Source organism: Opisthocomus hoazin, chromosome 16, assembly GCF_030867145.1.
Source record: "Opisthocomus hoazin isolate bOpiHoa1 chromosome 16, bOpiHoa1.hap1, whole genome shotgun sequence".
Classification (NCBI taxonomy): Eukaryota; Metazoa; Chordata; class Aves; order Opisthocomiformes; family Opisthocomidae; genus Opisthocomus; species Opisthocomus hoazin.
The window spans coordinates 15,739,732-15,763,064 of NC_134429.1; the positions used below are offsets into that span (position 1 = coordinate 15,739,732).

Here is a 23,333-nt window from a genome sequence, read left to right on the forward strand (position 1 = left end):
TGGCTCGGATTAAAACAGACACCTCGGGGTTTTTTTCTCTGTCCGATGAAGGCAGTAGATGGGAAGGAAAACTTCTTTATGCAACCTGGGTCCAACGTTTCTGCCACCCACACTCTTCACAGCCCTGCTCACTGCTTCGGGGGCAGCAGGGCACGTTCTCTGCCTGCTGATGCTGAGCTGGCACACCTCAAGCCTCTCTGAAAATCGCCCCTTCTGGATCGCTCAAACGCCCTCTCGGATCACGGGTTTTTTTGGCACCCCTCCTAGAATCGGACAGTTTGTGTTCAAATCACCTGGTGCTCGGGGCTGGCATCGGCAAGAGCTAACAGCTAATTTTCAGTAGGGCTGAACAACCCTGATTTTATTTTCCTTCCCCCAGCTGGAGCTGCGCTTTGAAATTCTCGCTGTGGGAGCGATGCTACGATGCTAACGGGGAGAAAACACGAAGCCAGCCGTAACGCAAAGGCAGCTGTCCTGGGAGGGACAGCAAAGCTGGAACTGTGCAATCACCAGTGGCCCCTGGATGCAGGAACAGAGCGGAGGAAGCTCTGGTCGCTCGAGGCAGCGGGGTTAGGATCGACCTCGTCAGCGCAACAGCCAACCTACCCACACCAGCCGCAGCGGCCGCGGGACAGACGGGACTGCGCTACAGAAGCCTGGGGATGGCAAAGATGTCCTGTCACCTTCCTCGTCCCTTCTCCACCCTCCCCTCGCCACCAAAAAGGATGAGTAAAAAATAAATTAAAAAATAATAATTTAAAAAAAAAAAAAAAAAAAGGTAAATCAAGCCCAGAATAAAATGCAAGAGTAGTTCAGGACCGGGCTAGCCTTGCATTTGTTTTGGGGTGGGGAGGTAGAATGAGATGTTATGGGTGCGGCTTTTAGTAATGGGGGTGGAAATGGTCACTAGCAGAGTGATGGCAAAACCTGCACACAGGAGAGCTTAAAAAAAAAAAAATACAAAAATGGCTGACACCTGCAGACAAATTCCTCCTCAATACCTCCTTAATAACGGGGCCAAAACCCTACAATTTGACACCATTTCCAGCCCAATTTCCAGCAGGCGTTATCTGCCGAGCCCGAAGCCGCCCTGGTCCCTGCCCTACGCCCGGTCGGCCCCTCCCCACCGCAGTTCGGCCTCGGAGCCGGCGTCGCCTGGCAGAAACTGCCACGGCAGCTCATGCTTTCAGCAAAGCAGCAAACTCAGTGCATTTCTGTAGATCAGCCAACAAAAAAGATGTGGTAAAAAAAAAAATAATAATAAAGAAAGAAAGGAAGAAATCAAAACAGTGCCACTGGCACGATGGCCTGCAAGAAGGAGTACAGTTTGTTATATTGCTTACAATGCAGTATTTTATCCAGCCTCTTCCAGCCAGGGACCTGTAAACCGGACTCTGTTCCAAAACCTTCCTCCTCTTCCAGTTGTCTGTGCAATGTATTGGCACTGTTCTGCTGGGCTGTCAAAAAAACTGTTTTAGAGATGCAGCTCTTCAGTCAGGTTTTTGCTCCAGTTCTAACCATAGAAACTTCTTTGCGCTTTTCAACAATTAAAGCTGATTATACTTACTGAGAAAAGGGGGTTTATTACCATCAGCATCCCGCGTTACTGATCAGAAAGGGGGACTAAGGAGGTGGGGGGGGATCCAGTTACGAATTCACAGCTGTCCACATCACGGAAACTTCACTAAAACTGGCGTTAATTGGTTCGCTCATCAACACAGAGGTTAACGGGCCTCAGAACCACCCCTCCTGCGAACCCCCCAGAGGCGAAACCTCCAGAAGTGGGGCGAGTGCGTCGGTGCGGCTGCACGCGGGGGCAAGCAGCGTTCATCTTACTCTGAACAGAGCAGAGCGCTGGGAACGGTGCAGGGGTTTTGCGGGTGGCCTGGCAGTGTCACGACGCAGAGGTGGATTTGCAAGAGGCGCAGGGATTGCTGCTCCCTCGGCCAAGCGAGGCTCGAGACATCGTGACGGGAAGCTACCATGCCTCCAGAAGCTGGGCTAAGCACCTGATGCCCTAGGAGGGTCTCCTAGCATCGTGTGGCCCTGCACTACGAGCAGAGATTCCCCCAAAGGAGCCTGGTTTGGGGAACCAAAGTCCCACAGTAGCAGAGCAGTATCACAATACACACACACACAAAAAAAAAAAAAATTACAGAGGACAACCAGACCTGAAGTTGGATGAAAAAGGGGCTTAGCACAAAAAGATCTGGGTGCCCAGAGCTCTATGGTAAGTGCGTGAGCACCTACAGGGTGCTAGGCAGTAAATGGTTAGAACTGCTCCAGTGGCACCGATTCGGAAGCAACGCCCCGAGGCCACTGGAGACTGAGTGCTGCTGTAGAGAACAGTGTTCCTTTACTGATCTGTGGTCTACCATTTACCAAACATTTCCTTAAAGACAAAAAAGAAAAAAAAGAAAAAAAAATAAGTAAGAAAAGAGAAAGATTCTGGTAAAGAATTTAACCTCTAAACTGAAGTGAACCTGAAAGAAACTATGCTAAAAATAAATTGTGTTATTTGAACATAGATGAGCAACCCTCCATCGCTTCTCTTCCGATGAGCCACTTTAAATGGAAAACCATCCTACCAGGACAGTGTCTGAACACCTCAATCAAGATTTGCCATTTGGAACGTGCTTCCAGTTCCATAAAACCAGCTTTCTGGAGAACCAGCCCAGTGCTATTGACACACACACACACACAGAGAAACACAAAAACGAGGAAGAAAGAACAGAAGATAGCGCAAACAGGGGCTCCCTTACCGGCGAGCGGGTCTGAGGCTGGGTGTTCATTGCTTGAGGGGCTTGAGGGTACACCAGCGTGGTTGGAGCTGCATTCTGTCCTGAGGGGTAAGGAGCCTGCCAAGGAACAAGAAAAGTACATCAAAAATGAGCGTATCAAACGATTGATCCCCAAAGACAGGAACTGAACACAATTATCAGGTGGGCTGCTGATTAACACCAAGATAAAGACAACAAAAAGACCAGGTGACTGCAATGGAGAAAGCCTTCTCCACCAAGGACCCAACCACGTTATCACCACAACCCTGAGCGCCCCGAGTGCCGCAGCAGAAAACGTAACGAAGCCTGCACGTCAGCGTGAGGCCCTGCGCTGTCCGACTCCCCAGCCACGTAGTGCCCAAAAGGTTCCTGCCAGCCCGTCCCCAAAGCTGGAACCGCAGGCATCCCCTGTAACACCTCCAGAATAAGAGAACTAACAAGGAACAAGCTCCAACGCACTGAACAGAAGCCACTGCTGCTTTAAAGCATTCGTAACACGGTGAAACGGCCCGAAATCGTTACAGACCTCAGGCCGAGCACGGCTTGTGTCAATGTTTCATAGTTCCGCTGATTTCACTGGGCTGTAACAATTTACACCACCAGATGCTCTCCCTCATGTTATTTGCCCAAAGTAACAATAAACTGGAGCTGTAGAGTTATGCGGATTACGCATTTTAACGAGACATTTAGAAATAACTTTTCAGAGCACCTTTTTCCTTTTTTTGTGAACAACAAAAAAAAAATTTTAATTTTTTTTTTGTTTTAAAACAGTTCATTATTGTAATGGCACAAGACCCAGCCAGGAGCCTGCGACAGCCTTCGCTTCCAGGAGGAATTAGCCCCAGCTCCACGTGCTGCCCCGTAGCTCCCGCACGACTCCACCACAAACCACTTCCCCGGCTCCTCGGCTCCTCCATCTTCGCCGCCTGTCCCTCGTGGTGCCAGCTCCGGACAGCAGCACCACCGGTGATAACCACAGTCCCTGCTGACCGCCCGGCTAGGCACCGTCAGCTTTACCCCATGAATAAAGGAGTTCACTGGGTCTTGGCTCTCCTGCGAGAAGGGCTCTGGGCTCCCTTTACGGATTATGGGAGAGCACATGCTTAAGAACAGTGCAAGATCTCTCTGTACACAGAATTACGACATATCCACACCTCAAGCCTTGCTGAAGAATCCCTCCTCATCTTTGAATCTGACGGCTTCCACATTAAAATTCAAGAGCAGGTCTAAGGAATACAGGGAACTGTTTCAGTCCGTGACGTGGTACTGAGAGAACAGGTTTCACTGCACCAGCTCTCCGGCACATCTCAGGGTGTCTTTGATTTGAACTGTGCTATAATTGATTTGAATAATTAAGTTTTTAAACAATAAAACTAAGTTGTATTTGGTAGGCTAAACCTGTTTGTATTAAAGAAAGAAAAAAGAAACTAACAAAACTTTAGCTATCACAGAATCCCAGCATGGTGGGGGTTGGCAGGGCCCTCTGTGGGTCACCCAGTCCCACCCCCTGCCAAAGCAGGGTCACCCAGAGCAGGCTGCACAGCACCGCGGCCAGGCGGGGCTGGAATATCTCCAGAGAAGGAGACTCCACAGCCTCCCTGGGCAGTCTGGGCCAGGGCTCCGTCACCCTCAGAGGGAAGAAGTTCTTCCTCGGGTTCAGCTGGAGCTTCCTCTGCTTCAGTTTGTGCCCGTTGCCCCTTGCCCTGTCGCTGGGCACCACTGAACAGAGTCCGGCCCCGTCCTCCTGACCCCCACCCTGCAGATATTTAGAGGCATTTCTAAGGTCCCCTCGCAGCCTTCTCTTCTCCAGGCTGAACCAGCCCAGCTCCCTCAGCCTTTCCTCACAGGACAGATGCTCCAGTCCCCCAGCTACCAAGAGACACGATCCAGCACAACGCCCAAAGCTCCGTTTCAGGCTGATAGCTCAAGGAGCGGTGTAGAAACAGCAAAAACAAGCTGCTTCTTAAAAAGCAACTCAGTCCTGAAGCCTGCAAAACTTCGGAGTCTGACTTCGCAAACTTCACCAAGTACCATCAGGCATGTTCTGGCTTTCAAGGGAGAGGCAACCAGCCCTTGCAAGATGAAGGCTGTATGCTTTCAAGGAAAAGAAAGCAATTTAAGAAGAGTTTTTCTTACAAAATAAAGTGGGCATAACAGTATGCCATTGGGTAAAGCACACTTTTACTTCTCCCCTCTCAGGCTGGGTCCTGCAGCAGTCACAGACCTCACCCACAGCTCAGCCCCTTCAGCCCTTTCGATAAGAGCAAATGTAGGATGGTTCTGGAGCAAGAATATGTCTTTCTTTGGCAGAGCACCTAGTCTGTCTGATCACTGCAAGATGCCTGCCACCGAGTGCCCCAGCACGCACTGATGGGTGTCCTGTGCCTTGCAGAGCCTCCAGGAGACAGATGGGGTCTCTGCGTTATTCTTGTTTTTCTTCTTTTTCATCCCTAGATATAAAATCTCTGCTTAATCTCCTGCTGATCAGAATGTAATACAAGGTAAATGAAAATATAGTTTAGAAACAATCCGACTGAGGAATTTTCCAGTCTCAGAAAACAAAAACAAGCCAAAACCAAACGTGGTGGCAGGGGATGAGGGGTCTGAGCACAGCCCCAAACCAGCCCCACCCCAGACACCTACTGCTGCGATACCCCCCGACCCTGCCCGGGGACCACCTGCAGACTGACCACCAAAGAGCAGAACTCCAGCACGAGGACACAGACACGCAAGGACAGCGCTCCTGCTACACAAGCTAACTAGGCAGGGCGGTCTGTTACTTTCTACTTGCTTTTCACATCACTTCTTGGATCAAAGAGGTGATAAAAATCCAAGCACATCGCTGGATCTTTGCTGTGATTAAGGACGCCAAAGCACACTTGACAGAGTATTCCGCTGTGCAATGTTGTTCTGCAGTAGTTTATACCAATACTGCAGAAGAGACTCTGGTTTGAGAGCAATTAAATGTTTTAATCAGCTTCTGCTCCAGAAGCAGCGACCTCTGGCAGGTAAGCAGGGCCGGTTTTCCACTGCCCCTCCTCTCCAGGAGCTCATTTGCTCTAATCCTCTCCAACCAGCGCTTCCCTCCCTTCCTACCACCAGTAAAACCTCTAATTCATGTCAACAACTAATTTGCAAGAAGTCTTCTAATTTTGTGAGATGTCAGATGCAGCATCAAATATTTTCCCCTTTTATTTGACAAGTGTGATTCTGCCTGAGCTGTTCGTGTCACTGCTGCACAGTAAACAGTGCGCACCACATCTCGCAGCAGAAATGCCACCACAGCAACGAGCGACCGCAGCACGGCCGAGACGCGGGGAAACTGCTATCTGTTCGTCCCCAGCCTAGAGAAGTCGCCTTGCATTGGTAGCATCTCACCGCTGACTGCATCTCTGCATCTCGAGAGAAGAGACCTGACCCTGGCCGGTTTGAACTGCTGCTCCCACAGCACCTCAGCAACAGGAGGAGAAAATATCCACTGTCTCCCTCTTCTTCAGGCTCATGAAAACACGGTTTCTTCAGGTTTAATTTGCAGGCAACAGAACAAATCTCGAGTCAGAGATAACTTCTGCGCTACCCTCAAAGTCCTTACCCACCTCCAAAACAGCCTGAGTTTTCTTCTAATCACCCAGGCAAAAGGAAATTTGAAATAAAGAAAGCACAGCAATCACTAAGCCTAAAACACTGTGAGTTTCCGTAGAAAGAGTGCAAAGCAGGCGTTTTTAAAGACAGTGACCTGACTGATAGAAAAATGTCATTTCTGACACTGGTAGGGCTGAGAGGCAAAGGCAAGACAACGCAATCTAGTGTTACATTTGCTTTAGTATTTAAACCCTATCAGAATAAGCACAGCATGAAGCTGTGTAAAGAAAAAAGCATAGGAAGACTTCAACAGCAGCCGCTGGAGGGTTTCTGTTGTTAAGCTGCCATCAAAACAGGGCACCTCTGGGCAGCCGGTGCTGTTGCCAGCCCAGAGGGCAGCTCCGGGTGCCAGGTTCCCCCCCGCAGCCTTCAGGCAGGAGTGCAGGACAAACCCCACCGAAGACAACAAACCCCACCCAAATAAACACGGTTCACAACTATTAAACAACAACAAACGCCTCTGCTCCGCACGCTTCAAGCCAGATGGAGGTGTGCCTTAACGGGTGTTTGAGTTAAAACCATAACAGGGGGGGAAAAAACAGGAGGAAAACAAGTGCTTTATCAATTCCTGCAGGTACTAAGTTCACATGTAAGGATATTGTAGCCTGAAAAAAAACCACCAACCATCAAGAGACAGAGTAAATCACAGCACAGCACTCTCCTGCTATTCACGCAAGTCAGCTGATTAAATGTGTCACATATATTCATCTGTCAAAAGGACTTTTTCCTATGCCAAGCACCTAAATAGGTACACAGAGTAACTCTGATCACACGCAGTTACACTGGAAATGCGTGGCTTTTACGCACCGTGACTGAACCACTGAGGATGAGGCAAGCAAACGAAGAGAGAGGAAATGCTCCAAAGATTCCCTAAATAAACTACCACAGAGGGACAGGCAGGGACGCAAATATCGCTTTGTATAAAAATACTGGTTCAGAAGCATCTCAACGCTGGCACCAAAACCCCTGAAGTTCGGATAACTGCGGCACCCCGAGCTGGAAGAGAGCGGACAGCCGCTGAGCTGCCCCACTTTCGAGGCAGAGCAGTGGGCTTGCCTTCAAGCCTTCACCTTCCTGATTTTGTATTTCAGATGTGGCTGCTCAGGGGGGAAAGCGATAACAGTCGTGTGTCTGCATTCCCGCAGCTTGCTGGGGAAACCTCTTTCTGTCTGCTTTCTGTGCAGTTTCCACCTCAGGCTGCTGACCGCGCCAAGCAAAAAGAATAAAATCATCACTACCACCAAAACAAATGAAAACAGTTATTCTTAGATCAGCTCCCGAGCTGGTTAATCAACGCTGAGCCTGCTGCGTAACATGACTCCCTCGGTACTGCCTGTCCTGGGAATAGAGAGGCAAAGTACGCGCATCAGGTTCAGAAAAAGCTGAGTCACGCAGCGCTCGGCTCCCGCAGCCCGCGGCGATTTTGTTTTTTGGGGAACAAAACTCGTCAGTCCCCAGGCAGAAAGGCGTCGCTCGCTGAGCCTTCGGCAGCGCGCTTGGCTTTGGTGTGGGAAGGGGTTCAGCCCTGGCGCCGTTCCTTGAATCCTCTCCTGACTTTGGGAAGAGGTTCGGCTGGGTCTATATTTACTGAAGTTACGTACGAGGAGGAGAAATGGTTTTGTAGTTCCAACACATGACCGTGACTCAGGAGCTTGCCGCTCTATTACCATCGCTATCACGGTGACCTTGGGTGAGAAAACCTTCGGACTCCCACTCACTTCCCAGTAACACCAACACAGCAACCACGCTCCTGTCCGGGGCGAGCTGGAACTCCGCTGAACGCCAGCAAAAAGCTTTAATCTCTTTGGGAGGAACACGACAGCGTAAGCAAAACGTTTTCTAGCGACACGGCGCGTGCGGGGGCCACAGGCAGCCCTCAGCGACCCCAGAGCAACCCTAAAGGTCATCGTTCCTGCGTGGCCACGACAGCAAGCAACGCAACGCTCGCATGGGAATAAAAAAGCACGGTCCCTGGCCGCAGTGGTTTGTACCTGAGCGTTCGGATCGCTGCACCCACAAACGGAGAGCGCCCAGCTAACAGCTCACGGAAAGCATCGCCCACGGACTTTCAGAAAGATTTTTAACCACTTTCTGCTGAGACATAAAATACCAAAAGCATGCACCGGCTGGAAACGAGGATGAAATTGTTGCGAGATCCACCTCTGCCCCCAGACGAGCCCCCACGCAAACCCACAGACGTTTCTCGCGCTGTACAGGTATTTCTGCACGACAGGGGTCTTTTACCAAGACGTTCACCAACCCAGTTAAACGCTAAATACTGATTAAAGCCACACCAGGTGGACACTTAGAGGAACACTCAGTGTACTTTACACTAAGGGGTCCGGTCTCTAAATTTATAAGTTCTGATTTCTACAAGCTCCCTGACACAAAACGCAGCTGCCCCTGGAGCAAGGTACAGGAGGGAGCACTACAAGAGTCATTGGCAAGATCACGGCACGGGTGTTTCCTTCTTATCCCTGTCTTTAACAACTGAACTCAGTTCTCCTCCCAGCTGCTGAACTGTTCTCCTCCAGGAAAACCACAACGGGGAGCGCGGGACAGGCTGTGTTGATGCACCAGCCCTTGAGGCTGCTCTTAGAGGCTTTTAAAAGGTTTTCTCCTGGGTCCCTGGCCTGGATGGCGGGAGTTTGTCTTCAAATGGAGGTGAAGAAATCCCCCGCAGCAGCATAAACCGTCCCTCGGTGCACAAGTGTGGAAGGACAGTGCCGGCAAGGACGCGGCTTTTCATTCTGAAATATCGTTTATTTGTTTCGTTGTGTTTGTTCTGCCCTCCCACAGCCCGAAATCAAATCACTGCAGCCGTGTGGTACCCAGTAAGCAGAAATCTCTCACCTTCAGCTCTCAAAAAGCAAGAGGATTATAATTTCAAATCCGTGTCTTCATTTCCACCTAAGAAACTCGCCCGCAGACAAGCACACGCCAGAACAGCAGCTCTTCAGGCTGCCCCTCCTACAAAGCCAGCACCTTTGGTCTTCCTCACGCTTTCATTCCTGAATGGCCTCAATTTTAGGCAAGGTGTTTATCAGCACGAACTCACGGTGCCGGCGGAAGCAGCTCTCCCGCCCTCCCCCAAACCGCTTGCTCCCGTTCCCGTGCTCTTGCAGCAGCAGCGATGGCTTGAAGTGACTGCGAAAATGTTTAGTACTTCCAAAGGCTGAACGTTATAGCAAGATTGTATTTTTTCATCTGATACGAAAAGCTGTATTGTTGCAAGGTAGAGATAACAGCTACAGCCAGAGCACCCGAGAAGAGCCCAGAACCTCCTCCTAGACAGCCTACAAGATGCACTGCTAATGAAAGGCTCATTTTTCCATCCGGGTGCTGACTTACAGACACCGGTAGCACCAAGTGAACGGGATGAAGAGATTTCTGTTGTTGCTGTCTCCCTTGCCGTCCTCCTCGGCGCTGCCGCACCTGCAGCAGAGAGGGCTGAACTGGAGGAGAAGCAGCTCTTGACACAGAATTCTTACGTTGGCAATGGACAAAATAAAATACTTTTTAACTAAGTGACTGAGCTCTCCGTGGGAGATGCCCAGGACTCAGCCACCTCACCGTGGAGTTAGCAACCTGCGCGGACTTCAGGTAGCACAGAATTCGATCTTTGAATCAAACCTGCACTCACAAATCGACACCGTGAGAAGCCAAAACGGCCCCACGAGACCTTCTCAGCATCTCCCTGCCCCTCCAGTCTCCGTTTTGCTCAGGGTTACGTTACCGAGCTAGAAACGCCCACCTTGGTGACAAACGCACAGCAAGAACGTAACCCCTACACCGTTTCGGCAGCCCTCCCAGCGGCTGCACCTACAAGCAATAAAACCCTGTGGGGAAAGACGAGTAAGTGCCAACGCTGCTCACAGAGACCCTGCAGGAGTGAACTGCGTTGACACACGAACAAACATTCCCTCAGACCTGCACCGAGGGCACTACCACACCTGGACACCTGTGCTGCCGCCATCGCAGCTCTGCTCCCACATCGGAACGCCGGCACGACGCTGCTCAGCTCCTGGACTGCTTTTGAATATACTTGATTTTTATTACTATTTTGGTAGCTAGATGATTTAAATCTATCCTCTTTCCTCCTCCCCCGGTGTGTCCTGTGGTCAGTAGAACAGGGTCATGGCAGACACTGAAGCTGCTGTCTGGAATAACTTGTATAATGTGAATAATTTGAGTACGGTAGGAAAAAATCTGTAGTATCTGTAACATCTATCTGTATATAGAACCAGTTTATCTGCAAATATTACACATTATGATGGAGAAGCCTGAATTATTAAATTATTCATTCCAGGCTTTTCTACATAGTACGCTCTCAAATAATTCGTAAAAGCATATTCGCACACTACTCTTGTGAACTATCCCAGCTTTACAGCTTTAAAAATAGCTCAGCGATTATACCAACAAATAAGGACAATTCCCCTCTAACTGCTCGTAGTTTGGCTTTCGTTATTTACAGTGATACTTTAACTGCATATCATCAAACACACCACCAGATTAAATACAAGGCCTCATTCAAATGTTCAAATATCCTTTTTTTTTTTTTTGGTATACATCGCATCAAGAATTCCAAATTTTTTAAGCGGCTCATTTGCAAATTATCCGGCATCACTGAAATCAGCTTATCCTCACCGCAGCACCCTGTGAAATAAAAATACACGGCAGTTCTACTCTGCTGGCTCTCTCTAAGCCAGTGCTGCTACCCTGTAAGATGCATCAGTAGCTTGAAAACACTGAGTTTTTCTGCATATATTGGTATGTATTACTTGGAATATTCAAAGCCCCATCAAAACCAATGATGCAAGCACCAGAGCTCTGCTGTAACACCGAACAGGTTACGCAGATTTCGAGGTTTCCACTTTAAAACAGAATTTAACACAACCACGGTGCAAACACCCCGCTGGGACGGGACCAGCTCGTGACACTGGTACAAAGTCTCTGCCCACCGGATTTACTGGGAAGCTTCAAGGGCTGGATCTGGATGGAAGCGAAGAGTAAACAGGCACTGAGGTTGTTCGGTGCATTTACGGAAACACGGATCGCCAGACCCTCGGTTAGCTCCGGGTCTCTTGCCGGATTTGGGGGATTCACCAGCGCGCAGACGAGCAGAACAAGCAGCAAAGAGCCCACACTGCCCGCAGCAGGCACCATCCTCGCTCCTCCTTCTCCTCGCAAGCACACCGGCTTCCGCTCCCCCTTTTTCCCACAGCCCAGCCTTCGGGAGGATTCCCCGTGTTGGTAAATATCAAACTCAGCCTTCAAAAGGGTAAAAACACCCCGACCCACGAGGAACGGCTCCTCTCGCCAGGGTGGCTCAGCCGTCGTTCTCCTTCCTCCGCAGCAGTTTGTCTCGGGGTAGATCATCTGTGTCATCACCTGCCCTGCAAAATTTTTCACAGCCTTTTTTATGGCTTTGTATGATTTAGCACCGCGCTTTCAAGCGGGCAAAGGCAGCAAGCTAAGAGGGAAACCGAGTCCCAGCTAACACCCGCAGAACGACAGGCATTTTTCCTACTCTAACACAAACAATCAGATTCTCAGCGCGGGAAGGCAGCGGAGGAAACGTGGTTTCCTCTTCCCCGGACAAAGACGGTTTGTGCAAAGGACAAAACAGACACCAGATACGCACTCCCTGCCTTCCTGCTTAAGACACTGCGGTTACTATTCTTGTAGGGATGTTACACAAGAGGAGAGGGAAAAGGAAAAGCAAGACAGAAAACGCCCGTTTGACACACTATCTCCCCGCAGTTCAGGCCTACCCCGTGTTTTTAACACAGTAATTCCAATTCTTTTATCAGCAGCTACAGTGCCGAGTGCAACCCCCCTTAGCACAGCGCACAGGTAAATACAACACACGGCTCTGGGGAGGAGAGAACCATCCTTCTGCTTTTTCAGAAAAGGTACGGCGCTCCAGCCGATCAGCCCAGGCACAATTTCAGAGCGCAGCGATGTGGTCAGCTGAAGGTGCGGAGCGAAACATTTCAGCAAGTGTCATTTTGGGACAGGGGGGTGGCAGACCTCCTGCTCGTGGCTGTCCTCCTCCCGAGGACACTGGTTTGTTAAACCCATCACCACAGAAGCTGCCTAGGTTCAACACTGTTGTTAATGAAGGCACGAGGGCAAGGATAACGCCGCAGTAGATTATCATTTCATAATATCTGTAAATACTAGTATGGATTTACCTGGCTCCTTACAGAGAGTGAAACGACAGTCCCTGCCTCGACTGCAGCCCGTGGCTCGCAGCCTGGGGGTGGTCTGGGAATGACCATTACCCAGTTCAGTGATTCAGTATTTTCCATAATAAAGGTACTCAAAAACACAGGGGGGAGGGTGTGCCGGTGTGTGATGAGGGGAGAAATTCCAGTATCTCCACCGTTGGATGCAGATCTATGAATCTCAGCAGAGACACCCTTCAGTTTACAACACACCTTTTGCTTGCCCTAGAAAATTTTGTCCCGATTTAACCAGAACATCAACTTCAAGGATCACAGAATCATAGAATCATAGGTTGGAAAAGACCTCTAAGATCATCAAAAGTCCAACCATCCACCCAGCACCCCCACGCCTGCTAAACCATGTCCTGAAGTGCCACATCTACACATTTTTTGAACCCCTCCAGGGATGGGAACTCGACCACCTCCCTGGGCAGCCTGGTCCAAGGCCTGACCACTCTCTCAGTAAAGACATTTTTCCCAATATCCAATCTAAACCTCCCCTGACACAGCTTGAGGCCATTGCCTCTCGTCCTATCGCTGGTTACCTGGGAGAAGAGACCAACCCCCCCTCCCTGCACCCTCCTGGCAGGGAGCTGCAGAGAGCGAGAAGGTCTCCCCTCAGCCTCCTCTTCTCCAGACTGAACAGCCCCAGCTCCCTCAGCCGCTCCTCATCAGACCTGTTCTCCAGACCCCTGCCCAGCCTCGCTGCCCTTCTCTGCACACGCTCCAGCCCCTCAATGTCCTTCTTGTAGCAAGGGGTCCAAAGCTGAACACAGCACTCAAGGTGCGGCCTCACCAGTGCCCAGTACAGGGGCACGATCCCCTCCCTGCTCCTGCTGGCCACACCATTCCTGACACAAGCAACCAACACCCGATACCAGGATGAACGCTTGTGCGCAGGAACACACCCTGCAGTCAGCCGAGCCCTCAACGCCGTGCTAACGCCAGAACAGCAGCAAGTCTGCAGCTTCCCTCCTACTTTCCTCCAAGCCCCAACCAAAACCTCCAAAGAGCTTGTTGCTGTCTGTCTATCTCTAAGCCTGTTTCCATCCCTGAAGATTTTCAAAACCCAAGTGGACACTGTCCAGAGTAAGCTGCTGTAGCTGACCCTGCTCTGGGCAGGCACTTGGATAGAAGATCTTCAGATTTCTTCCAACTTTAACCTTTTCATGAGTCTATGGCAGCGATCAGAAAAAATGTGCAAGTTTTACTGCATTACACTGAAGCCCAGAAATGCCACTGTGTCTAACTTTGTGCAAATTCAGACAATTTAAAGCAACTAAATAACTAGCTACTACCAGCATCATAAGGAGGGGGTGTATGCAGAACGCTGGCAGAGTCCTTCCAGGCTACAAAGAGCCAAAAGCGGCATTGCCGCTCCGTAACCACCAAATCCTTCTGTGCTCTTCGTTGCGAGTGGAAAGCAGCACACCAAGACTTCAGCCCGCAGGAGAACCACGCTGCTCACCGGCTTCAAACCCTGGTCCCTGGTGGGTAGGTCCTCCCTGCTGAAGTTATTCTTCAGTTCTCCGGTCTGACACATCAGCTAACAGTGGACTCCAGTAATTCACAGGCTCCTTCGGATATTTTATGCCTTCTACGTTTACAAAACAGAAACTGTGTTAAGCTCTGACTTTTGTGCTGACTTTGGTGTTTATTGAGACATATTGCCTTCTGCAACACATTGTGTGTGTTTAAAAACTGCAGATTTTCTGGAGCATGCAAGAAACCATCCATTAAATTGCATGGAACAGAAGGTATTATTACAGAAGGAACACCCGAACACAAATTATTAAACATAAGAAAACAGCAAGTTGCCTCACATTATTTTGTATTTTTATATTATGAACAAAAACTGTGGTTCAGTAAGTGGTAAAGTCTGAAAAGCATCAAAATAAAGCACAGTCCATGTGACTAAGAATCGAAAACGCACACAGAAAAGTCCTGAAGAAAGGGATCTGAAGAATTTTAAAACAGCTACAGAGGAGTTTAATTTTCTATTAAAAATGCTATTTATCCCCCAACCACACTAGTTACTGGCAATTTTAAAACTACTTTTGATTCACAACAGTGTCATAAGCCAAAAGCGAACTCTTCCGCTAGGTCACGCATCCAGGATGCTTCCTGTGGCCAAGACACCTACTGTGAGAGCTTTCTTACTCAAGACAGCTCAGTTTACACCAGGGCGGGTGGGCCAGGGAAGACTCCAAGCCAGGCTAAGGTTACTCCTGAAAGACAAAGCTGAAGCAGCAGCAGAAATACCCCGTATCTTCCCGCAGCGGGCACACCGGACCACGCGGAGAAGTACTAAACACACCTCTCCACGCAGGAATCCTCCGCAAAGCGTAGCAGCAGCCCTGAGGGGGGGGGTTGGAGAGCAGACCTAGTCCTAGCTACACTCAGCATTTGTGCTGCAAGCTTTCCCTTGCACATGCACGCGATAAAATTGTAACAGATTTTTCCTTCTTTCCTTTCCTTCTTAGAAAAAAGGAACCGAAGGCTGTTTCCAGTCCTTCTTAAGTGCACAAATAATAAAACTAATTCATTCATCCCACCTACGTCGTGCCTTTTGAAAGTTAATTGTTGCCAAGATGAAATAATTATTAAAGTTAATAGCATTAATTGGCATTTGAAGCTACGTTATGCCTTCCCCACTACCGTGGATCTCCCTTCCTGCAGCTCTTGCACCCAGCTGCTCTCCCCAAATTAGCAGACACCCACGAAGTTGAGCATTGCTACAGAGAAGCACCCCGAAGACCGAAAGGCACAGACACGCTTTACATTGCCAGCATAGATTTGCCCAGATTTCACCTAAGGAGGTAAAAAGCACAGCAATGAATCAAAAATAATGAAATACATTCTATGAGCAAATATTCCCAGCATTATTAACCAGTCAAAACCCTACTAATCCCATTACAAAACAGAGAGTTCAGCTGCACTTCCAGCAGGTCTTTAACACAAAGGCCAAAAGAAGATTACACTTCTCCTGGATTTATCAGCTATTAAGTAACTCGCATTCTCAAATCTCCACCTGCAGTCACTATTTCTGCAAGCTCTGAATTAGTGAGCTGCATTAAAAACACGCGTTGAGCAGAAGCCCGACCCGGATACACAGGAGCATGCACAAGAAGTGAGAAGTACTAGAGGTCACATTCCTGACTGCTCTGAAAAAGACACTGATGCACGTCTCTGGAAGGCAGGTGTCTTGCCCACAAAGCACCATCAAGAGCTTGATGTTTAAATTTTCTTTATCCTCATTATCTGGTACGGACAGAAGACCCACAAAACTGAAATCTGCTGTAGAAGAGGGACAGCACGCACACGCTAACTTCTCCCTCGGCTGGTCCAGCCCCGATTTCTTCTCTTAGGCAAGGAGAATTCAACCTTTCGTTCTGTGTCCACATCACTGCAGCTGCAAATATCATTGCTAATTAATATCCCAACCAACAACTGTACCAGCTTTACGAGTTACAGGATGCTGCGTGCTTTTAATCGGCATGAAATCTGCTATATAATGGCACCCTACATAAAACACGGAGGTTCCTGTATGGAAAAGCTCTCTGCGTGAAGAGCTCCCTGCGACGCCCAGAGAACTGCCTCCAACCAAGGCATCCACCAAAGATGCTCTGGAAACACAGAAAATGAAGGACAGGGTGTTTGTACACAGGAGACAACACCTGGGAGCGTCCCGTGCTCCAGGGGCTGTGGAAGTTCATTACCTGCCTTCACACAGAGCACTTCTTCCCAGCAAAGCACGCACGGGCTCGAGGAACAGGGAGTAGCTGCATTTGGGGGAAGACAAGTGTAATGTGTAGCTTGCGGGCAGCAAAACACAGAAGGCAGCTGCCTCCAACACGAGGAGCAAACAGCTACCGTAACACTCTCCGCATCCCAGGGCACCTGACTTGTCAACAGGGCACGAGTGGGCCAGGTTACGATTAAATTACATCCCTCCTGCCATTCCAATCCCTTCATAAATGGCACTTCATTAAAAGCATCTAAAATCCAAAGTGGGCTACAAACGATGGGAGGGAATTACTGAATAAATATCGTGGTTATAACAGGATTCCGGCTCCCCTAGAAAGGATCCAAGCTAATACAAGAGGGGCTTGGGGATTGCCTACAAAGACGCCACAGATGGCACACAGACAGGCTTCCTGGCACAGATTCCCAGACCTGAAGGTACTAAGGAATGTCTCACTGCTATTACAAACGCTAATTTAGCAATGGTGACATTTCTGAGGACCAGAATGAGACCACAAAAGTCTTTTCACTTCAGGCAAAGAACCAGATGGTAACAAGTTTCAGCTAGTACAATCTGTTTTGGATTTAAATCAGCCACCTAAAAGTCAAGGTCTCTGTACACCAAGATCCTGAGAATTCAGCTCTCTTCCACATTTATTTTCTGTGGGTGTATCTCGACATTGTCAGAAATGGATAAGGGATTATTAAACACAGCTGTCAATAACTACAACAGCTTCAGAGTATGGTCTCCATAGATGCCACAGGGTCCTCTGCTAACTGGATACTCCATCATTTTAGCCTAAGAGGTAGCCATGGGCATGAAGCACCGACCTGCTCAGTGCATAGCGCGTTCTTGAAAGAGAAGAAGCTTTCCCTGACTGCAGAGGAAATTCCCGGCGATTTGTTCCAAGCGTGGTTGGGCTGTGCTTACAAACTGTGGTCCTGGACTAAAAGAATCCCTCGGCACGCACATCAGAGCCCGCAGCTTTAAAGCTGAGGCACAGTAAGCCAAGAGCCTTTTCCAAACCATTCCCCTCTTGTGTTGCTTCATCTCACACACCAGAATCCACTGCACTTGTTCCCTGGGATCCTTCAGCACATCCCTAGGCGATGAGGAGGGATGAAACTGTCTTGTCCTGATGCCCTCAGCTTCACACGCTGCCTCCTGCTTGTGGTACAACCAGAGGAGCCCTCTCCTCGTCATCTGATCACTCACAGGACAGAGGGAAGAGCTTTTCTGCTGCCTCCTTCCAAGCCCAGTCCGGTTGCATGGGAAGAGCTCTGCTTTCTCGTTATTCCCATCTTAAGGCACGGCTACACCATAAATTACTGCAACATAAAGCTGGAGCAGAGGGCAGATTTACAGCGTTTCAGCTGCTTTGCATTAACTGCCTGTGTGAACGCTCTTTGCCTGCACTGCTTGCACTGGACGATTTCACATCATGGAATGAGAGCGCCCAGGCAAGCAGTTACCCTGCGGTGGCCGGCACACTGTAAATCCATGCCCTGCTGGATCTCAGGATAACTTGCTCTGGTAGCCATGCCCGAGGAGAAACTTCTCTACTCCTTTTTCAATGGCTTCTCCTTTCCTCTGTGCGCTGAGAAAGCAAATTGCCTCCAACCAGCCACTTCTGGAGTCTGCAAGCCAAGAGAGGAGGCAGAGGAGATGCACCCCTCCTATTCCAGGCTGTACGAGGGGCCCTTTCGCATGACAAACAACAGAAATATGAAATTTTATGTACACAGGGCCACACCTGGCCATAACATCACGGCAGCAACATGTGCTGCGCATTCCCCAGCGCCGGCGGAGTCCAGCACATTCCTGAGAGCAGCAGCATGATTTCAAGCCCCTGGAATCTGGGAAGCAGAAACGCTGTCTCTTGCTGTGGAGACGGGGGTGTGGGCCTGTTTCTCATTGCTGCCAAGTTGTTCTCATTCTGCTGCAGAAACTGATTCTGAAGGGCAGCCAAGTGCCAGAGGCTGGTCATTACGAAAGACTTCGGAGGAAGTCAAACTGCGAGCCTTTCTCTTGTTTGGGCTACGTCAAATGGAAAAGGTAGAAGAATCAGTGGAAAAGACACCAAACCCCAGCATGGCAGGACCATCTGTTTCAGTTTATTTCAATAAAGTCAAAGGAAAGCCAGCTACAAAGGCACAACATACATTTGCACCTGACTTTTCTGCCCACCAGAGACATGAAATATCCCGCACATCTCCTGAGCTGTGGCTCCCAAAGTCTCTCTCACAGACCACTCAACACGATGCTGTCACCTCGTCACGCAGAAGTCTGCAGACCTATGAAGTGCTCCAGCTCCCAGTGCCCAGAGGTTTTGTACGAGACAGTAGTTCCTTTTACCACTTACCACCATTTTAAGATATTACCTAATCTCCCATCGCCTAGACTTACTGGAAGAGGCAGCTTTCGAGCAGCCAGGACAGCAAGGGGACTGCTTGTGCAACCACAGCACTTATTAACCCTCCGTTCTCCTTCGCAGCACGGCTCCTGCAAGATCTCCACTTAAAGCAAGAGGAGGTAAGCGACCCTGAGCCCCAAGAGGAGGGATGCTGGGATGCCTACCAGATAAAAGCCAGGGACTGACCTCTCTGCTGAGCCCTGGACTGACAGCACTCAGAGTAACCTGCGACCACACAAGCAAGCAACACGTATTCTATTCCTGGCAAAATTACTTTTAGACCTAAGTGATATCTGAAGCCCAAAAACATACACAAATATTTTCATTCACTGCTGCCTAAACAGCAGCCCCTACTTTGGAAAGACTCGGTTTCAGGAGTATTCATTAAGTGACAGCTCTGCTGGAGAAATCAATGACCCCTTAATCAGATTCCAGTTCCAATGAAGTGGTCACTTCCGTACCTTTTTAATTACTCCATCCAATCAAGAACACACACACACCCCGTGCCACGCACAAACACACCCCGCTACGTTAGGTGTGACCGCACAAACGCCGAGACAACCTCTGTCCAGTGCTCAGTCACCAACGTAGCACGGGTTCTTCAGCTACACTGTAGTTTGTGAAGTGTTGCATCACTGTTAAAGAAATCCGTAATAAACCATTCTTCTGAACCGCAGGGCAGCTCTGGTCACTTTATCTCACAAGGGAAATGGCAGGATTTAAGGGGTCCAGGAATCAGACAAAAAAAACAATTACAGCATGGAAAAGCTTTCAAGTGATGAGAGATTGAAAAGATTTTGATTGTTTACCTAAAAGAAAGCAAATAAATGAAATCATGCTAGAAGTTCCCCAAACAACAAGTGGTCTGGAAACAGAAACTTCCTCTCGCCTCGTTCCTTACCACAAGCACAAGCGGGCATTCACCGAAACCCACAGCAGAGAAACGATAGCTGCAGTGAGAGGTCACACTGCCATCCAACACTCCGCTCAGCTGGGGAATTTCTGACCACAATATAATACTGAAACTCCACACCTGACAGGGGGTCGACCTGAGATATACATAAGAATATTCAGAATTCTAGTGTTAAAAAAAAACCCAAAACCCACTTAAGGTTCACCCAAGCCTGTAACAGTTCAGGGGTGCGGAAACCTTCCCCTGGGGACGGGCTCTCCAGTAACTGCTGATGTGAAGAGCCTTGAACCCCTTTCAGGCCTTACTGGTGGAAGTGTCCCAAGCGTAGGCACTTCCATTCTGATTCTGCACCATCACCTCCAGCTGCAAAGGAGAGGGTCAACAGAGGGGACACCGCGACAGTGAAAACACCTGGCCAGAGGCAAGCAGAACGAACAGAAACCACTGTTTCTGCTGCTTTGTTACCGAGCCCCAGCTTTGCACGAATCACTTTGGGAAAGCTCCCCAGAACTCGCTCCTCCATGGTCCCGAAAGCGCACAACGACCGATGCTTTGCCTGGCTTCTGACCTCGGAGCTTCCTTTTTCTCACCAAGCACGCAAGGGCCAGCCCCATACAGTCAGAGGACAAATATCCTCCTAGAGCCCTCGGGATCCTCAGCTGCCACGGAGGACGTAAGGTCAAACCGCTCCTACCAGTGGCATCATCGCAGTGACACAATCTGACGCTCACTTCCAAGACTCCAAGACGTAGGAGCCAGCAGAACAGGAAACGAGCGTTTTCCCGGCTGGCTGGAGCGGTGATTTGGCACAGAGCCTGCTGATGACGTACGCACTGACTCAACAGGAAAATATTAAGGGGAAAAAAAAAAACCCTTGATTAGAATATCTTTTTAAAGAGGCTGCCTAGAATGTTCTCTTCTCCTCTAATCTGCCACATGATTAGCTTCCCCCTGTTGACATGGTTTACCAGGAACGAATTTCTTGATACACAACACAAGCCATGCAACGTTTTAGGGTTTGCTCCACACCCCTGCTGTGCTCTCCCTCCGTTATGTGGGGCTCAGTCTTCAAACTGGAGACTTCATTTCCAACAACCATGCAGCAAAAGTGCAAGCAACAGCTCCGAGACCACTGACTAATGCCCACAAGCTACTTACGATCCAAAATAGATACTTCAGCCTCTAATTTCCCGCTCCATAAACGATGAGCATTTGCACATTTTCAAGCACGACCATGTTTCCAGTTTTCTCACCAAGTTTTATCTAGCAGGCGTAATATTAAGGTGAAGTGTTCCTTACACGACCTTGTTTGTTTTCACGCATCTCCGAGTCTAAAAGGTCAGCTGCAGTTTAATATTTCACCCGAATTAAAGCGGCTGGCAGGAGGAGCAGAAAGCTTGCCTTGTCCCAGCGCTGCGCTATGCTCGAGGCTCCCGGCACCTCCTCGCCTCCGCTAGCCGTCCTGCCGCCCCAACTAACGTCTCGTTCAGAGAGAAACGGCGCTTCTTCACAGCCGACCTGCTCACTTCTTCCTATTTTATCCCACTTATTCAAACAAGTACAAAATAAACAAGAACAAAGGGAACATCAGGCTTCCCCCTATCTCCAGCCTCAATGCTTTTACATAGCCCGCTTTCCCCGATCCTGTAGCATTTATCTCCCCTTTCTGTGCCCCATTACCTGTCTCTCGCCCCTTCCTTCAGATAAGCTTCTCCACTCTCACGTCAGCCCTGCAGAATATTCATCTAATAAAGACTACAAAAAGACCAATTTATTCCGTGTATCTTACTAAATGCTATTTCTCCATTCTTATTATAACTCCTATTTATCTCTTCTTCTGTACTTTTTTTGTAATCACTCCTTTGTCTCGTTTCTTTTATTAGCACTCATTTTTGTAACTCATTTTACTGTCCCACTTCTTAGAAGAATTACAGAGTTGCAGCATCCTGTGCAAAACATTGGAAATGGAAAATCCCTTACAGAGGACATCGGGCACTTTCACGGCATTTAAAACGGGAGCCAGGCCATGCCCCAGAGCAGCCGAGCCCGACAGTGAAGCACACTGCTCATCAACGAGCATCTCCTATAATTTTTCAAGTTGCTTTTAGTTTCTGCTACAGAATCTACAATGAACTGATGCCTCATAAACCTGAGGGCTCCCTGTAAATCACCACAAGGTTCCAGCCACGCAAAGACATTATTCACCAACCAAGCTTTACACGTTGGTCACAGACCAGGTGGCTACGTCAGATTCTGAGCCGCAAAGCCGCGAATCGCACGAGGGGGAAAGCAGGAGGCCGGGAACGCTCTGCTCCAGTGCCAGGTCTTACCTGTGAAAGCCCAGGGGACGACGCATGTCCCGGTGGCGTTGCAGCAAGATTTGGGTGTCCCTTATTTATTTCATGTGCAGTGTAAGGGGATGGGGCAGGAGGACCCGGCTGTCTTGCTACTTGTGTTACCTGTGTGGAGATAAACTGTTAGTAAAACATAGTATTAGTAATCCAGTCTGCAGAGACACTGTAATCTTCTTTTTAAGAAAGCAGCTAGCAGCTTCTTTAAAAAAAAATATGTAAAATAATATATATGTATTTATCTAAGTGAAACCCTGTACAAGTTAGTTAACTATTTATATGATTCAGGAAAACAGGGAAGGATCATAAAATAAGGGCACCAGCTGGAGTCACTGGTGGACACGTGTAGGAACTGGAGGAGCTTCACTGCTCTGGTCTTGCTTTGCAATATCCCTCTGACCTCAGGCCCAGGATCTCCGATCTCTCCATTATATGCCATATCAAACAACACTGTGACTTTGAAAAGGGATACACATCACCAGTGACCCAAAAAACAACGATGAAAACTCGCATGCTTCTCTCCAAAAAGGAAAAAAAGGACGGCAGAGAGGCCTTCTTATCTGCAGGGCTTGCCACCAGCAAAGAATGAAACTCTACAATCAAAACATTTCTTCCTCTGTGTAATGGAATATTTCACATGAAAAACAAATCTTCCTTGACTGTTTTTCTGTTAAGAAACTATTAGAAACATGCAATACACTCCAACAAGCCAGTCTCCAAGATGCAGGAGGCAGGAAAGAGATGGAGCCAACAGACTGAAAATCTGGCTAGTAACTTGTTCGCTCAGGTGAAACTGTCAGGAAAACCCACTCTCATGTCTGATAAATAAAAGTAGAGACACTTAACAAAAAAAAGGAATGGACCCAAAACGTCTCCAAGATTTCCTGTTGCCCTACTCCTACACAACAAAAACGGTCCTCACCCATCGTCATTTATTTTAGGAGGCAAAAAAAAGAAGTTGCATTTTTTAATTGTATGTTTTTTAAATTATATGGGTTTTATGGCATTTAAGGAAAATTATACAATTTGCTTATACTTGGAAAGTACCCTTCCTCCAAAAGCAACACGAGGGCAGCGGCATCAGCCGGATACTCACAGTGCTGTACACAGCGGAGACGGTCGGCGTGAAGATCCGGTCCTCGAGGGGCTGCTGCACGGGACCTCGGGGGATTCTGCAATACAGCGAGTTAAGGAAAGCAGCGCGGAAGGAAGGGCTGTGTTTGGGTGATACACACAGCCAACACGTCGCCCGTCGATGC

The 23,333-nt window shown here is 48.8% G+C and overlaps 1 protein-coding gene across 14 annotated transcripts in view; it reads right to left on the reverse strand.

The window, feature by feature from the left end:
- Positions 1-23,333, reverse strand: part of EIF4G3 (eukaryotic translation initiation factor 4 gamma 3) — a 145,263-nt gene that overhangs the window by 78,760 nt on the left and 43,170 nt on the right. For 6 of the 14 annotated variants that reach the window (XM_075437622.1, XM_075437621.1, XM_075437633.1 and 3 more), the window contains exons 2-4: positions 23,171-23,246; positions 22,054-22,197; positions 2,763-2,858 (exon numbers count right to left, since the gene is read on the reverse strand). In XM_075437622.1, coding sequence (XP_075293737.1) covers positions 2,763-2,792 — 30 coding nt within the window. In that variant the 5' untranslated portion in view covers positions 2,793-2,858; positions 22,054-22,197; positions 23,171-23,246. Of the gene's footprint in view, positions 1-1,343; positions 1,361-2,762; positions 2,859-22,053; positions 22,198-23,170; positions 23,247-23,333 lie in introns of those variants that run through there. The other 8 variants (XM_075437635.1, XM_009945083.2, XM_075437629.1 and 5 more) reach the window with 3 other exon arrangements.